The following is a 14,267-nucleotide window of genomic DNA, read 5'->3' on the forward strand; positions in this document are numbered from 1 at the left end:
AAAAAAAAAAAAAAAAAAGCTCAAGTGTTTATGGGAAAAAAGGTAGATCAGAATCCAGGTGTGGGTTACAGCGGTCAACTGAGAAGAAGTGATGTCCAGTCAAGTGATACAGAAAGCACATGCTAAGGTTTTATCTATTAGGACATTATTATATAATAATAATTATAAATAACACAGTCCATATCAGGTTCTTAAATTATTTAAATACAACTAATGACATATTATAGTGTCCCACAATTTGTTAATTAAATAAATAATAATTTAAAAAGGCATTTTAACTTACTTTTTTGTAAAAAGTAAGTTAAAAAGCAGAAGCAATTTGTTAAGCGCCACCTTAGTGCTTCTATGGGAATTAAGATGGTAAGTAGCAACCAGGTGTTGTTGATCAAATGCGCTTGGTTAAATGTGAATAAATGTTGAATGCAAAAATTAAAAGAACTTGAATTTATAATTTATATACTGCTTTTAAATAGAATCAAACGACAACATTAATCTCACATACTTCACCAAATAAATCATTGAGGTGTGATTTAGATTTAACTTAAAAATCTATTTTTATATCCTGTTCTTATAAGTTATAAATCTAATACGTAGTATAAACTTAGTATAAATTTTGTTGCAATAAATTCAGCCAAGGGAATGTTGGATTCCAATACTTTTTTTTTAATTGGCAGTAACTTTTTTGCAGACATCCATTACTAGTACGAGAGCCCCGAAACAAACTGCAGTTGGCCAAGTGATGATAATCCCCCCACACATTATACCCCTGTGAGCATGGCTTTAAACAGCCTTGGTATGATAAGCACTTCCCACACAGAAATTGACTCTTAAGAGATACATTAAAGGCAAACTCAACTCAGAGGAGTGGAATAAACTTTCTGTAGCCAGGACAGGGGATCAAAGAAATGGCAGACCTGAAAATATTTTTAAAATCTATAAATCTATATTTAAAATGTGGACTCTATACAAAAGATATTTGACCCCCCTGATGATTCTTTGAAATTAAATTTAAATGCCCTGAGTAATTACTGCATGACTAAATCAGTGCACAAACTCAGCCATATGCCACAGTGTTGAGTCAATGATGTTTTTCAGCCTGATATATTAATAACATTGATCTTTGAAAAAAAAAAAAAGACTTCTCAGATCTGACTTAATGAGGATGAAAAAATTAAATTTTTTAGTGACATTATGTTGAATTATTAAGATAAATTAGTCTAGATTTTGATATAGACATCATAGCTTCTACATTAGGCTGATTTTGGTACATTTCTTCAGATTCCCTCTGTTTCTATCTTCATCCTGGCTGCGTTTGTCTCTATTGCTAACCAGAATGGTGTGGCTTGGTGGATTCGTGGTGGACGATGGTGATGATGAGAAACTGTACTCCCAGTGTTGGGGTAAAATATGGCCGACAGCTTAAGATCAGTGGTTCTTATGTTTCCCTTTGAAGGTTTTGCACATGTTCAAGGTTTTTTTGTCTTTGTTTCATGCTCCAGTTTTTCCCACTCACACTCTACCACTAAGCTTACCCTTTCTTCTCTTATATATGTGCCATGCTGAGCTGTGTCTGGATCATCTGCAGTACAATGTACCTTTCCTCCCTCTAGGCAAATGTTGTCACAGCAGGAGTAGCTTGCTGAGTTCCATATTCAGCGATGGGCATTCATGACATCAGAGGAGATGCACACTTATGAATGGTAGGAAAGGAAAAAGCTGTGGTCATACATCCACCGCTGGCCACATTTGACAGGAAATTTATAGAGGTGCCCAATTTATTATTCATGACCTCATATTGACTCTCTAGCCCACTTTTTGCTTGGCAGGCCACTACTTTCTGGTATGATTCAGCACAGCAACCAGCCTTCCCTACATGGCTGCCTTGTTGTGAGGACACAAAACAGTCTTGACACGTTTGATAGAGTCTGTGACTTCTCATCTTTCCTTTGCATACCTCCACGTCCATCATCTGTGTATTTCCAACAGTCCAAAAAAGAAACACTTTGGCAATCGTCCTGGTAATACTGGCATCGCTCCCAAGGTCCAGTCTGCCAGTCTTAACTCCAAACATATTCCTAACATATGACAACATACACCGCAGGAAAGAGTTTACATTTCTCAGTTGCCACTAATGCTGCACTTTACCTCATACTAAGAACACATAGATGTTCAAATTGGAAAAGGAAAACCCTTATAAGTGCTGTGTTTCCCTGTTAAGCACAGCAAGTCTTGGACATTTTGCACACGTCTGAAAAAGTACACCAAGAAATTAGCAACCTTCAGCTCCCTGGGGCCTTCACCCTTCCAGAACCATTCCATGCAATCTCCATCTAGTTAGTCAAAATAGAGCAGATGTTCAACTGATCACTCTGGCATCACTAAGGCAGATGGGGACAGCTTTGTATCAAGAGCTCTTAAATTTTTCTTGTAAAACCTGAGCTGCAGCGCTGTAGCAACACTTTTAGATTTAGCCTTTATGACACTTTAACGAAGTTTAGTTAGTCAAACATCTCAGATCCTTTGAGCTGACAAGACATGAGCCTATATGCAGATCACACGCTCTCTGGAGGAACTGCGTTTGATAATGTCTTGGATGACCTCACTACCTGACCTCTCCTTACAGTTTCCTAATACAGCATGATGTTAAATTTGAGAAGCAACCATAAAAAGTGTCATAACATCAGATGACACTTGGCACGTTAACAGCAACAGCTGCTATTGTGCCCCAATGAGTGCCGCACACGAACCACAGCTGTGTTTCCACTCTCATTGTTTAAATTGCCTGAGGGACAGAAGCACAAGAGGGTTGGTATCATAGGTCACAGATGGAGAGACAATAATTTTCACATGGAGAAACAAATTCTAAATTGCTGAAAGAACATAAACAAAATAATTTGTCTGTGAGTTGTCTGGTAGCATCAGTGGATACCACCAGTAGGGGACAGAAATGGATGAATGACATAAGAACGCTGTCACACACTAGGGTGCCTACAGTGTTTTCTCTTTCTGAAGCTGCTACTGAGATAGATACACAGACAAGCCATCTTTAAAAACACTGGGAGAAAAAGTGAATAACATGATTATCTCTGTACACTCCCACCTATCAAGAGATTAGATATGTTAGGCACCAAATGATCTGACATATCAGGATGACATACTGCTGGCAGAGAAGAAAAGAGAAAATAAAAAGGAGCCAAGCTGACTGGGTTTCAACATATCCAATATGACAGCATTCTGGGATCCAGTCGTGGGTTGCCAAACAAAGTGTAACCAATGACTTCAGGAGAAGGACAACCTTCTAGCACCCAAGGTTCACTTACAGAGTGAAGGTTGGTCCATGCAGTTAGACACAACGTGCCCTTTAAGGTGATGGATGATGCACAAATATTTGTGCCTGTCACTCCCATCTAGTGTGATGGGGTGAATTTAAACTTTTCCTAACCTTAACCAAATAGTTACCTAAAGATAAATATGTGGCATTTAGTCCCTAAACCTAATAAGTGAGTCAAAGTGAAAAGTGTGTGAAAAACAGAAAAAACCACGAGCAACCATCTGTTTGTCTGGGTTTCTCTCGGGAAGACAAGTTAGAATCCTGCACCATGGGAAATAGCTAAGCCCGTGGCGATAGTGTGGCGCTCTGGGCAATGTTCTGATGAGAAAATGTGTCATTCGTGTACATGTTTGACTCGTATCACATATCCCGTCAATCGACATTGTTGCAGACAAAGTAGAACAAGTTATGGTAATGTTATTACCTGACAGAAGTGGCAAACCTTCAGGCAAACATTGCATACAGCAGAACGTTCAAATTTGTTCATGAATTAAACATTGGAGTTTTGAGTGTTAACTCCATAGTTCCCAGTTTGATTAAACATCTGTGGGATGAACCCAGAAAACAAGTCAAAACTATGAAGACCCTACCTCACACTTTACTACTATACCTGACAGGAGCAAAGTATTCAAGTGCCTTCAGGATCTCTGAAGGTAACTGAATCCGTCCTGCTAAGTCTATCCCATGACAGGTCGGAGGAAACTGTACAATATTAGGTTATTGTTTTAAAACTTATGGCTGATAAGCACTGAGAGAAGTAGAATCTCTTTTTATAATCCCCAAGAGGAGCTCTGTGGCATACCACAGAATTTTGGTCAAACAGCTTCATGCACATTTTATGAGCTCTGTAGTGAGTGATACTTTGTCTTGGCAGACAGCAGTCTCATCACAGACCAAGAACCTTGTGTACAAACAACTTCAATCCAAAGAAGTTTTGTATGCAACCAACTGGTTTTAATAATATATGTTGTAAAACTGAAAAAATAAAAAGCACCACAAAACCTCCAACAATGCAGCTCCCTCTCTAGGCAGTGTTTTCTTTTAGGGGAATATTGTATTTTGATATAAATATTTTGGAGGAGCGCATAATGGCTAATAGATATTAATTTGTAAATAATTGGACGTGAATAAAAACAAATATTATACTACAGTATATTTCTAACTTTCTTTAAAGATATAGCACATTTAAAGGCAACTTGAAAGAAAGGCAGATGTGAAATGTCAAAATGAGGTCAGAGGTCAAATGTGACATAATATTTGGATAATAACTATGCTGTAGAATTTTAAACAAACTTAAAGAAAAAAATACATTTTATGAAACTTTTTATCTTAATTGAACTTAAAGAAGAGGTTGGAGGTCAAAGTAAAGCATAGCTCTGTATAGCATAATTATGACTGATCTTCAGATCAAACTATTGATGTTAAAGGAGAGGTCAGAGGTGAAATCTTTACATGATATTTTGTCGACAAGACTTTTAAGATTTGTACTTCTTTTTTTGGCAATTTTCATCCAGAAATCATAAAGTTTATTTTGAAGGCCTTGGTGGATGTAAGAAAAACATTTGTTGACTGTTAACATGACCCAACTCTACATAGTTTTATCAGAATTGCGTTTACAGACAGAATGAGGCACATGCAAATGCTAGGAAAACAAATAACCTCCAAAAATTTTAAAAAGCATTAAATCTGTCCAAACTGAAGTAATCAAATGATTTCATCTAATAAACTGGACCCAGGCTCACTAAACGATATATTATGTGACAGTTTGACTAGCACATAATACCGATATTTCACTGATATTAATCTTAACACTCAAACAGATGATTTAGAAAACTATAGTTTCAGCAAACACATCAATATAAAATGCTGCTCTTTTCTTACCATCTCCATCAGTTTCTGTATCTGCTGCAGACAAGGAAGCAAACAAAACTGAAAAAAGCAGCTATGAAGCAAAAATGCTTATTGTTGCACAAAAACCACTTATTGCTGCAACAGAGACCAAGCAACGCAGCAACATGGCTGCAACACAAGCACCATGCACTGTCACATTTTTCATTAAAATTCGCTAACATCCAATCCACCTTGAATGTGCAAATTCAAATATTTTCCTATTAACACATTCAGAGTTGCTAGGTAGATAGAAATAGAAACATACATTTAAATGATGTAAATAACAAAACTGTTCAGTTTTACACGCTACATGTGTTTCACATGTTCAGCATATAAAGCTTAAGGTTAAAATTGACCTATTATGCTCATTACCAGCTTTATTTCAAACTCTTCTAGAGTGGCTCCACATGTTTCATGGTTCAAAACAACCCTCATTCATTTCAAATTAGGCCTTGGTGCAGCCACATTGGTCAGCTCCTCCTCCCTTTTTAACACCTTCCTCCCTTTAAGAAAACTTTCTAATGCTTAACTCATCCTTGCAAGAAGAAGATTTGAAAAGCAGGTGGGAGCTGGTGTGCTCACTACCAGAGCAGTGTATTTCCTTCCTATGACATCATACAGATCTAATAGCAGAGCAGTTTAGCGAGCTCTGCTTACATGTACATATGGTGACCTCGGTATTTGAAACCATGACCATGTACCGAGGCAAAAAGTAAAGCATAGTAGGTCCTCTTTCATTTCACACATAACATATACTATAAGGTATATGTGTATAAAGTGTATTAAAAAAAAGAGTCAGGTAAGAAAAATCATCACAACATGTGAAATGAATAATCCTGTTATTCATGTCATAACAGCACAGCAGTCAGATATGTTACAGTCGGTAACGTATCGCTTAGTTCTGTGAAGAAAAATCTTTGTGAAAAAAAGAAGATTTAGCCCATTTCGAGAATACACAACAAAAAGTTACGAGGATCACCTGAGACCAACCTACAAACTAGCAACCTGAAGGAATCATGCACATACTGTAACTGTCACACATTATGTCACATATGAACTCATATGTGAGGACATTAAATTGATACCACAGGCATATACATTAAAATATAACACTCAAGGTAAATTTAGTGCCTCTGTGTCAGTTCATTCCCACGATTCTGCCTTACCTCCATCTTCAGCAGGTGCATCTAAGGAAAATGAAGGGACATTAACTTGGAGTTCCAATATACACTAGAAATAGTTACTACGTGCAGTGAAAAAGAATGTCTTTGTACATCAGACAGACACTGGGGCACCTACACATTACACCTACAGGGCATGGAAGCTCCTGGTGCGCAGTTTTTATGCTGATGTTCATGGCAGAGGAGATTTGGAGCTCGGGAGCTACTGAGAGCTATGGAAACTTTCATGCACAATCCCAGAACTCGGTGACCCTACTCGACCCGACTTTGCAATAATACTATTTACAGTTGATCATGGTTTATCCAGGAGGTAAGAAATGTCCTTCCTAGGTCCTTGATTTTATACTTTATTATATAATTTATGTGCTTTTGTGTCGTGACCCTGAATTACATAAAAGGAAGGAAAGGAATGGCTGGATGAATGGATATACTTTAGTCCTTATAGTGTATTATTCCCTGACACTAATAGACCACCACATCTTCTTCAGGATGTGGCAGAGGGAAAATGAATAATGGTTAAGTAACTAATAACAACAAATGTTGAGACCTGGAAAATGTTACATCTGGAAACGCTGCAAATGTAACAAAACCAAAAACTCACAAAAACTCATACAGTCCATGCCTGCAGTGAAATGCAAACCAAAGGTCACAGTGAGAACTCAGAGTCTACAGATGTGGAAAATGCATCCAGTTGCAGTCAGTCAATGAACTATGTTAAAATCCTCAAAGACAGCTTGTCCTGTCTGCTTCACACACACAGTTCATTTCTGTACAATCCAAAACTATTCATATTAACAAAGAAAAGAACAGTTGTTCTGAAAAAGGAAAAGCAAAAGAAGGAGTAAAGACGATGATTATTTCTAATTAGAATGGTTATGAATATAAACAAACAAGCATGTTGCTTTGACATACACTGCATTCATGTGCAGATAACATGGTGTAATTTCCTTGATTTTACATAATCACAGTGTAATATTAAAGTGTCTGCTTGTAGTTAGCTCTGGCGATGAGATGTGATAGGCCAGCTAAAAAACGCAAACACACTAAATGGGAGTGGCACAACAATTTCATTATTCCATTCAGCAGTTTCCTGTTGTCTCATGATGTGATTGAATTTGAGGCCTGTCTTCTTGACTCAGTAATTGCTCAACTCATTATCTAGCAATAGCAAAACCATTTGTTCTGTATTCATCAGGTAATTAGTTTTACAGATTAGTTAAAATGCATTTTTCAACACTCAGTTCAACTCAAACCCACTCTGTGTCACTTATCAACAATGCACAAATCCTCAAAAGTCTCAAAAAAAGAAGCAAAGAAAGTCATTGTCCTTCTTCTTCTTCTTCATCGGCCTCCACTGGGGCTACAATTAGTGGATGTTTGTTGGACATAGAAAAATAAAAAATAAAACCATGACAGTCCCATAGGAAAACTAACATTAGAGACACATGGCCACACTAAAATATGGCTTGTGGAAACCAAAGCACTTCTGCCAGAGCTCTTTCTGTATGGCTACATAATTTGAAGACATTGGTTAAACAACAATTTCATAATGCATTTCATAAAATATTCTCAAACACTATAAGATAAAAATAGAGACCACACAGTCGCATGTAGGCATGCAGGAATAAAATGAAGATGCTCACTCGCTTGATAAAAAGTTTATGAATAAATAATATCAGTGGACACTGATTACACGCCATTATAAGCTGAAGCCTGCCTCTGTCTGATACATGCAGTTGACATGATATATGAGTGAAAAGTGAAAATGTGAGAGCTATAATCATGTCACCATGTGATAATGTAAGACACGCGAAAGGTCAGTTGTGGAGCAGTTTACTTACCCACCGCTGGTTTCTCTGAAAAACACAAAAAGGGGAAAAGGGTTAGAAAAATATATTCAGAAGTTATAGAAATCTACTGTGATCTGTTACATTTAAGAATCCTTTATCTGTTTTCAAAGGATCCTTCCTCTCAGGGAAAACGATATCTTTAGTAGACTTACTGTTTTGCATCTTTAATAACACCTAGTCTGACGATGGTTAAAGGTCCTGTTTGTCTGAGGGTAATGGCTTTCTACAAAATGATGACGTTTACCATGTATCTTATTTATTAGTGAAGCTACTAATCCCAGAATGTAAATTTTAAATATGGCATACGGTAAGAAGATACAATTTGCATACAAAGTAGCCACTTTTTAAAAAGTAGCTTTAACAATCACATCCAATGTGATTGTTAAAGCCTAAATATGGTAAAAGCAACTTGTCAATGGAAATAGAGGCTTATAATACACCCGACTTCCACAGTGTCTTGCTGGGGGTCACTGGAGTAGCTGCTAAAGGCCAGGGATGGTATCTTATGACCTCCCTGAAGTCATACCATATTCTCTTAGCTACACAAAGTTTCCTTGAATAGCCACTCCAACTTGACCTGGTGTGGTTTACTGTTCACATGTTGTAAATTTCTGGATAAAACAGGTGTTGTGACAGAAAATATAATCATGATTTATTGTGTTTCTCTTTTTAAAAGATCTGAAATGTGTAGAATACAATACTAATACATGCCTGCATGCCTCATAACAACATTATATTTAATGCTACAACTGCATTATCTCATATGACATTGTGCTAACAAAAGGAAAAAATGAGACAGCTTGATAATGTTTTTTCAGTAGAAGAAGCTGGAAATTGAAATAGTATTCAGAGAAAAACAAGCTTTTGGTTTTAATACTTCATATATCCTGTTTGAGGATTTAAGACCTGCATTGAGTGTAAATCTGCACCGGCATCTGCTATGTAAGTCCACATGGAGCGAGAATCTTGATCATCTTCAACAAGTCTGTGATAAAGCAGTGTAATGAACTTCTGAACAGCTGCTTCTCACAGTCAAAATAGTCCCCTCAGAGACTTTCGGTGGTTTCATGTGCAGTTCTGCTACTCATATAATTAGGAGGCTTTTGAAGATGCGCTGATAGATGTTAATATACAAGTATATTAAAAAAAGAACAAGACTTACATTATCCTTATGACAAACACAATTATTGACATTTTGGTGCACAGTGTCTGTGGCGCAAACCTGACGCCATAGACATTGTGCACTTTGGAAAAGTGGTTGCAAAGCAAAACAAAAAATCAAAATCAAAGAAAGAAACTATAAAATTAGCCCATAGTGATGTATATTATAAAAAAGATTTTTATAATATACAAAGACAGTTTTTAACTGGCAGAGGTGACAGGAAAGAGGCGCATTTTCACACATGCATAGAGATCAGAAAGTGACACTGTTTACTGGAACAATGTGTCAGTGAAGCCGACACATTGTTCTCAAGAGTGTGAAGTCACACTATTTAATGCACGTATGTCAAGAGGCAAGGGGGTGTTATAAAAAATCATAACTCTTTGAATTGTTGACTTATATTCAAAGAGTTTGGCTTCTGTAAGAGTCAGACCTGTATTTATGATACTTAGGATACTTTTAAAACCCAATTTTGATGACCTAGAATGCTTTTTGTGAAAGTAATATTTGTGTAATAAGTTTCAACTCCATCTCTGTAGTCGCTGTTTGTGATTTCTAGGTGATTATACTACACTGGATACCTGGGGATAAGTAAAAACTAGGTTTAACTAGGTACTACACTTCATGCATTATTAAAAATTCCTAACAGCTTGTCATTACTTGTCAAACAGAAACACCAACTTTACACAGATGGTCAAAAAATGTAAAAAAACTGGCAGGATTACTCCATTTAAACAAGTTGTCTGTCCACTTCTGTCAAAATCTTCTAACTTGAAGTGACAGCTTCAGAAAACTTGGCTGAAAGTCGCTTCTCTTTAGTACTGCCATCCATCTCTGCCTTCTAAGTTTTTGTATTGATTCTTTTGCGAATCAATACAAAAAATAAATCAATCTGAACAAGACTAACCAACTCTACAGCTCTGCATACTTTTATAGGTACAATTCAGCCACAGAGATAAGTTGCCAATGTATATAAAGCACCTTGATGCCAGAAAACCCCTTGTAAATTTTGATATGCTTGAACTACTTTGCATATGAACATATACCGTAATGTAGCTGACTGACAAAAACAGCTTTGTATAATTTTACACTGATACACTGACACAGAGTTTCAGAGAAGTCTCAGAGGATAAAAGTCATTTTTAATGACTGACATAAACTAGATATAAGTATGATTGTTTAGTGTCAAATGTCTGCAATACTAAAATAATGTAAAACAACATATAACATGTTAAAATAATAACACGGGCTGCGCTAGCTGTACCATACTCACGGACATCTTACTTTGAAGGAATTGATTTCTGGGGCCTGGAAATTGAACAGCTAGCTGTGGAATGCCACTGTATTACTTTCAGAGGGAATTTTCCCGTCACTGCTGCTGCTATTTGAATTCAGTTTGGATCAATGCACTGCTTGGATTCCTCCATCAGCTGATGCAGAAGTCGTCCAAATGACTGTGGTGAATGGTTATGGATAATAAATGGATAACCCGGACCTTCCCCTGCACCAGGCAGTCAAACACATTCTCTGATGTCTTGCTTCAGCACTGCTGCCAGGAAAGATTAAAAAAAAAACTTTCTTGCCTCATGCCACAATATCTGCATGTGCTTGCTAAATTTTGACGATTAAGCTGCTTATTGTGTTATATATGCAGTTAATGAAAGCTCTGCCACTCAGTGAGGAAGTGACAGTGGTTTCTAGTGGTGGTACTTTACTATATGGATTATGAAATCACAGATTTTGCTATCAAGAGTGACTTAAAGACAAATGTATTCATTCGCCAAGTGGACATTAATCATTTCATCATTTTAAGTTGAGGTTTTTGAACCCTTTTGAAGATAAACAGCGCGGAGGGATTGGAGAAACTTCACAGAGCAGTTTTGATTCAGCTTGCGCTCATCGTGTTTCATCAGGACACAGCGATGAAAGGAATTATGACCGTGGATCATACCATTGCTTCCAACCACTGACTAGAAAACTGTCACACACTTGACTGACTGCTCTGGAGCAGTGCCACATTAAAGAGGGCATCAGACCTGAAGACCAAGAAGGAACTCTTTAGGTGAAAATGACAGATTACATAATGATTTATCTCAGCCGGGACTCCAAAACTGTTAGGCAAAACCCGATACGTCAGGGTGTGTGAAACTCTATGAAAGTAGAAAAGGTCAGGGCTTACTGCAGAGTATTTTTAGCTGTTAGTTGAGGGTGTGATCTGAGTGCTGTTAAGTGAAGTAGCACAGAAAATCTTTGAACTAATGTGGAAATGTGAAAGGTAATTCAGTTTGTGGGTAAATAGTGGTGTTGCACGCTAGGTACAAAATGTCACCAAAATTCTTTTCAATAAGAGTATTAGTTGAGAAAGTATTTAAAAAATATATTTCGTCAAATATTTCCTAGAAGCACCAAGCACAGCTTAAAAACGAAAAAGTGCCAGGTAATCTGATCTTTGTATTTGAAGCTTTGCAGTTAAGTTTGGCTTGGAATGACAGAGCAGTGGGTGGTGCAGGCAGAGTATGCAAAGTGGAATCATATTCATAACACTTTGGCTCTATATGGTGAATAACAGCAGTGCCTGGTTAGGTTTCTGGGATAAAAATAAAAGGGCCATGATTAGATCTTTAAAAGGATTAGGGCAAGGACAGATGCTGGGAAACAGAATCAAATATTACACAGTCGAATTAAGAATAATGTGTGAACAACTCCAGCAAAGCCTATGACTTTCACTATCACAATGTGGTCAGCGGGAGACCCCTTGGGGGAAAGGGTTTGGGAGGCTCAACACCCGTCAGCACAATCTTGCCCTACAAAACTCGGCTATCCCAAGAGATCTATCAGGGCAACTGAGACTGTCTGCAACCTGAGCCTGCTATCAGCTTAGTCGGTTGATTTAAGGTGATACTGAATGGGTCAATGTGGAAGATAGTAGTGAAGGTCAACAGGCAATTATATATGAGAAGGCATGATGCAATCAAGGATGTCAAATCCCTATCCTATTGGGCATTACATAATCCAAAATGCAGATTATCATATATAATAGCAACAACAGTTTTTTACCCTGAATGCTGCATTGAAAACAAGTACTGTGTATATGTTCTATGAAGTGAGTCAGCTACAGTGACACAAGCTGACCTTCATATAGGACTCACGTAAAGCTCCAGCAGTATTTGCTTATGGAGCTGCTGCAGCTGGAAGCTTGCCAGTTCAGCCAACAAGAAAGCAATCTGTGCTCCGATGTCATAAAGATATTCAGTCTAGTGATGTAATAACAACTGGCTACGTCATTATTTACTCCGTCTCAAATCTTCTTTATGGACAGATAACAAGAAAGCAGACAGGTGAAATGGGAATATCCTTGACAAATGCGTAGTATCAATAGTGAATTATTTCATTTATAAATAAAAAATGATGGCTATTTTCCATCATATTTTGTAGGAATCGCTTTGTAATATTAATATCGGGTTCAAATATCAGTCTCACCAGTAGCTATAACATTAATACCAAAGCCACTTTCACCTCATTTAAGTTTGGTCATCTGCTTGTATTTTCTGCCATAACAGCAGACATGCTGCACAAAATACTACAAAACCATCTTTCATAGTACTCTTGTTTGTTTTTCACAACCTATAGGATATGTGTAGTGTAAATAAATATGCATATATTATTTTTAAAATAAAATTTCTCAGTTTTAGTGCACTATGTAATGATTATATATTTAACACTGAAAAAATGAAAACAAAATATAGGGAACAATTCATATTATCCATTAATTTCTACAACATTCGTGTGAATTTACTGTTATTTATATTTTTCAAGTCAACACACCTCAGTATAATGAAACTCTCTAAACTAATTACAATGAAGTATGATGTTACAAAAAGTATCTGCATACCTTCAGGGACTGGCTCAGGCATGGTTATTCCTGTGTCTTCTGTTTGCTGCTGGAAGACTGAGGGCTTGTGGGGCTTTTTTCCTTTTTATTTCTCCCCTCTCTCTCTTTCTGTTATTCAAAGCTTTCCTGGCACTCAAGTCACCCACGCCCTCCAGTGAGCGAAGAGTTTTGGAGATATGACACCCTTGGGGAGTTCAAAAAGAGACGCACCCAGAGTGAGTCTCCACCTTGTTAAGGTGGAGACAAAAGAGGATAATGTGATGTTGAAAAGGGTCACATTTGCAGGATGACGAGATTAATAGGCTTACTAAACCTGTTGAGCTTTTGAAACTTTGCTGGACACATACAGAATACACTGAAACGAGTACTAGGCGATTAAGTTTTTGACACTTTATCTAGCTCCTTGCAGTGTCAGACTAATCTCTCACTTATCACCTTTTATGCTCACATTAAAATTGAGATCAACAAGCATTTGAAAGATTATCTTTAGGTTTAGTTTACCTCACTTAATACTTTGTTAGATATGCTGTACTCCCTTAGATGTAAGCTATGTAGCTATATATGGTAATACATGGCTGACCATGCACCTAACATACATTAAATTATATATATTTGATAGATGCCTACAGTTTTTCAGAATTTAACAAGTTAGCAATCATCTAGCCTTGCATCCTTGTAAAACCTAAATAATTTGCAAATTTTTACACTAAGTACAACTACTTATAAGATTGTGTAAGAATATTTAGAAAATATACTTCATTTGCTTTCTAGCAGACAATTAGAGAAAGTGCAAAATCATTAAATATGAGAGAAGCTACTTTCCTTTAAATATGAGAGAAGCTACTTACCTTAGCACGAAGATAGAACAAAAAGGAAAAACAATTTGTCTTTAATTTCATAAAATCAAGACAATTTGCATATAAAGTAAGCATAAAAAAATTGTGGTTTCTTTATTAGCAGT

The 14,267-nt window shown here is 36.9% G+C and overlaps 1 protein-coding gene across 2 annotated transcripts in view; it reads right to left on the reverse strand.

Moving 5' to 3' along the window:
- Nucleotides 1-13,424, reverse strand: part of LOC102195656 (myosin-binding protein C, fast-type-like) — a 25,823-nt gene extending 12,399 nt beyond the window's left edge. The window contains exons 1-3 of one of the 2 annotated variants that reach the window (XM_005748480.2): nt 13,307-13,424; nt 8,244-8,258; nt 6,388-6,408 (exon numbers count right to left, since the gene is read on the reverse strand). In XM_005748480.2, coding sequence (XP_005748537.1) covers nt 6,388-6,408; nt 8,244-8,258; nt 13,307-13,328 — 58 coding nt within the window. In that variant the 5' untranslated portion in view covers nt 13,329-13,424. The remainder of the gene's footprint in view (nt 1-6,387; nt 6,409-8,243; nt 8,259-13,306) is intronic. The other variant, XM_005748481.2, reaches the window with a different exon arrangement.
- Between the last annotated feature and the right edge of the window lie 843 nt (nt 13,425-14,267).

This window comes from Pundamilia nyererei, unplaced genomic scaffold, assembly GCF_000239375.1.
Source record: "Pundamilia nyererei isolate P.nyererei 1_Seehausen unplaced genomic scaffold, PunNye1.0 scaffold00223, whole genome shotgun sequence".
Classification (NCBI taxonomy): Eukaryota; Metazoa; Chordata; class Actinopteri; order Cichliformes; family Cichlidae; genus Pundamilia; species Pundamilia nyererei.